Source organism: Temnothorax longispinosus, chromosome 1 (genome assembly GCF_030848805.1).
Source record: "Temnothorax longispinosus isolate EJ_2023e chromosome 1, Tlon_JGU_v1, whole genome shotgun sequence".
Classification (NCBI taxonomy): Eukaryota; Metazoa; Arthropoda; class Insecta; order Hymenoptera; family Formicidae; genus Temnothorax; species Temnothorax longispinosus.
Window position 1 is genome coordinate 14,259,361 of NC_092358.1, and position 3,267 is coordinate 14,262,627.

Here is a 3,267-nt window from a genome sequence, read left to right on the forward strand (position 1 = left end):
GAATAACTTCTAATCAGTCTTAAAATGATTGTAGTGACTCTCAGAAGTGAGTAGAGATGTGCGAATTATTCGAATTCGAATCGAATCGAATCGAATCTGACGATATTCGATTCGATTCGAATTCGAATCGACGTAGTTCGAATTCGAAAGATTCGATAACGTCGAATCACTACAATTCGAATTCGAATCAAAAAACCGCGTAAGAAGGTTTAAAACCCGTTTAATTCTATCGTGCATCGAGCGCCTTTGCGGTCAAAAGATTCTTCTCAAGAATTTTAGGCGGCCACATAGCGCGTTACGCGCTCTATCGGTGGGCTTGTAAAATAAAATACCACGCGTAAACAAGCCGAGGCAGTCTGTGTTCCCGGTTACGGCAGGTTACGGTGGCAGCGGATTATTTGCAGTTTTCACACAGCAGGTGAGTTCCAAGTTCCAATGCGTATTCCTTAATTTTATGCAGTTATCTTTTATGTAATTTGTGATCAGTAATAATTTTTAGAATGGGTATGATATTTATTGCCTGTGGAAAAAGCGAACTAATATGGCATTACAAGATTAGGTTAGATTAGGTTCACTTATGATTCTTTATTTAAAAGGATTATTACTACATTCCAGATTGCAGTCATGGAGAGTGACTCAGGTCCTGACAATGATATCGACAATCCGTCTGCATCTTCGGTCTCGCCTGCTGACACTCCGTTGTGTAACGAGGCAATTTCGTTCACAAAAATAGATAACGGTTCCTGTAAAAGGAAAAAAGTGACAGATTATTTTACAAGAAATGTCTCTAAGGATTGTGCGAACCGTGACGATGAGATAAGACAATTATCAAATAATAGCGTAGAGAGTGTTTTAAATTCAGCTGTGCCTTCAACCTCAAAAGACAGGAATGCTAATGAGGGAAATAGGGAAACAGACAGCTTCAGCACAGAAAATATAGATGCAGCTGACTTGGAAAAAATTTCATCATCATTTGCCTTAATTTGGAATTTCTTTACTAAAATAAATGGGGGTGATAAAGCAAAATGCCTGATTTGTGGCACAGTTCGTTCTACACCAACTAGTACAACAACAACTCTACAGTTGCACCTGCAAAAACATGACACTGTTTACAAAGAATACATGAGACTAAAAAAGATTAAGGAGAAACTAACTGAAGGAAAGAAGAAAGTCACACAGGATTCAAGGCAGCAAGAATCACTGAAGAAATGTGTCAATGCTCTCATGCCTCTTAACCCCTCCAGCAAGAAAGCCAAGGACATCACAAGAGCAATAGCAGTTTTCATATGCAAGGGTCTACATCCTTATAACATTGTTAATGAACCAGGTTTCCGACATCTGCTACATTTTCTTGAACCACGTTATAATGTCCCATGTAGGACAACATTTTCACGGTCAATTATTCCAAAACTATACAAAGAACTGAAAGAAAAAATGCTGGAAGAAATTGGAACTGTGAGAGATGCTCTAGAATCTGTGTCCATCACAACTGACCTTTGGACATCAAGATCTGGTGATGCTTTTATAGCATTCACTCTGCAGTTTATTAATGAGGATGTTCAAATGCGACATATAACAGTGGATTGTCAGCCTTTCTCTGGCAAACATGATGCTGCAGCTGTCTGCGAGAAGGTTGCTGATGCAATAACTGAATTGAACTTAGGCGATGATGAAATTGAAAAGTACATAGTGTCCGATAATGGAACTAACATGGTAAAAGCACTGAGTGAGCCTTCTGAGAAGACCATGAGTGATGCCAGCTTGCCAGACATTCTAAAAAATAAAAGGTCATGGCAGCATGTGCTTTGTTATAATCATACTCTTCAGCTTGCTATTAGTGACACACGGAAGAAAATCGATTTAAACGCTGTTATTGAAAAGGTATCCAGCATGGTAGCACGATACAACAGGAGTAAAACTTCAAGAGAATCACTCCAGTTTTTCCAGGAAGAACACAAGCTGCCATTGCATGACCTAATCCAGATGGTTAGCACAAGGTGGGATAGTGAGTTCCTCATGCTTGAAAGGTTTGTCGAGCAGAAGGCAGCTATCACTAGTGAGCAGTGTAAAGCAGGTGTCAACAGCCTAACAGCTCAGGAATGGAAGCTGGCAGAAGGATACGTTGAAGTGCTGCGACCAGTAGCCAACTTTACAGCTGAAATGGGAAGCTGCAAGAAACCAACACTCTCCATGGTGCTACCTGTGTTGTTTGAAATAAAGTCAACATTGGAAGACTTCATCAAGAAATCCAAGAAGGGCACTGGGATCATGTTTGCTAAAACTTTGCTGGCAAATATAAAATTAAGATTTCCAGACATACAGTACTTTGAGTCAAAGTTGTACCAAATTGCCATGCTGCTTGACCCCAGGTTCAAGGATGTTCTTGTCAGTGACAACCTACAAGCCGCTGCACTGCTGGAAGACATGGCTCTAGAAAAGTGGAGGCAACATATTAGAAGAGGCATCATTCAATGCACTACTACCAACCAAGAAGCAGCAAACATATCAGCCTTATCTGCATCTAGCCAGAAAAAAACAAAGTGGGGTCACTTTCAAAAGAAAACTGTGATGGTCAAAAATATGGAAATACCTGATAAAATGGACAACATAAAAAGAGAGGTACGTATTTCTATACTGTTTTATTAGTACTCAAATGGTTCTTTTCAGTGAAATAAAACAAACAAATATTCTTTTTTAAGGTAGAAGCTTACCTGCAGATACCAACGATTGGGGCGGATGAAGACCCGCTGGCTTGGTGGAGAGTGAACAAAGCAGCCTTTCCACTTCTCGTTCCTCTCGCCCGCCACTACTTGGCCCTTGCTGCAACTGAGACGTCTAGTGAGAGAGTTTTTTCTGTTGGAGGCAATGAAGTTATGCAGAAAAGAACAAACCTACTCTCGCAGCATGTGAGAGAAACTGTTTTCTGTCATGATAACATCCCTGAAAGTTATTTTAAAAAATAGCCTGTAATGAAAGACTGTCCCTGTGTTAGTCTGTAGTGTCTGTACTCACTAGTCTATTCCTACTAATTACTTGTTTTTGGAGAACTTTATAATGCTCAAATATTTTTTTATTTTTTTTGATTGTGATAAATGTCAAATGTTACTTTTGTTTTACTTTAATTGATTCTATTCATTAGAATTTAAACCTCAGTTGAGTGCCATTTGTGCAATATACATATATTTTTTCTTTTATTTTGATGTTTCTATGAACAATCTTAGTTTGTTAGCAAAGAGTACAAAACACAGTACAAAACTGTGAGATTAT

General features: G+C 38.9%; 1 protein-coding gene across 1 annotated transcript; it reads left to right on the forward strand.

The window, feature by feature from the left end:
• The first annotated feature begins 622 nt into the window (after window positions 1–622).
• LOC139816580 (zinc finger BED domain-containing protein 4-like) lies at window positions 623–3,056 on the forward strand. Its single transcript, XM_071784184.1, has 2 exons — window positions 623–2,619; window positions 2,700–3,056. Exons 1-2 carry the CDS (start codon window positions 625–627, stop codon window positions 2,961–2,963), a joined length of 2,259 nt encoding a protein of 752 aa, XP_071640285.1. The 5' UTR covers window positions 623–624; the 3' UTR covers window positions 2,964–3,056.
• The last annotated feature ends 211 nt before the right edge of the window (window positions 3,057–3,267 follow it).

Coding starts and splice junctions, on each gene's coding strand:
- LOC139816580 (XM_071784184.1), top strand. CDS start 625: ATGGAGAGTGACTCAGGTCCTGACAATGATATCGACAATCCGTCTGCA. Junction 2,620..2,699: donor TGGACAACATAAAAAGAGAG/GTACGTATTTCT, acceptor TTCTTTTTTAAG/GTAGAAGCTTACCTGCAGAT.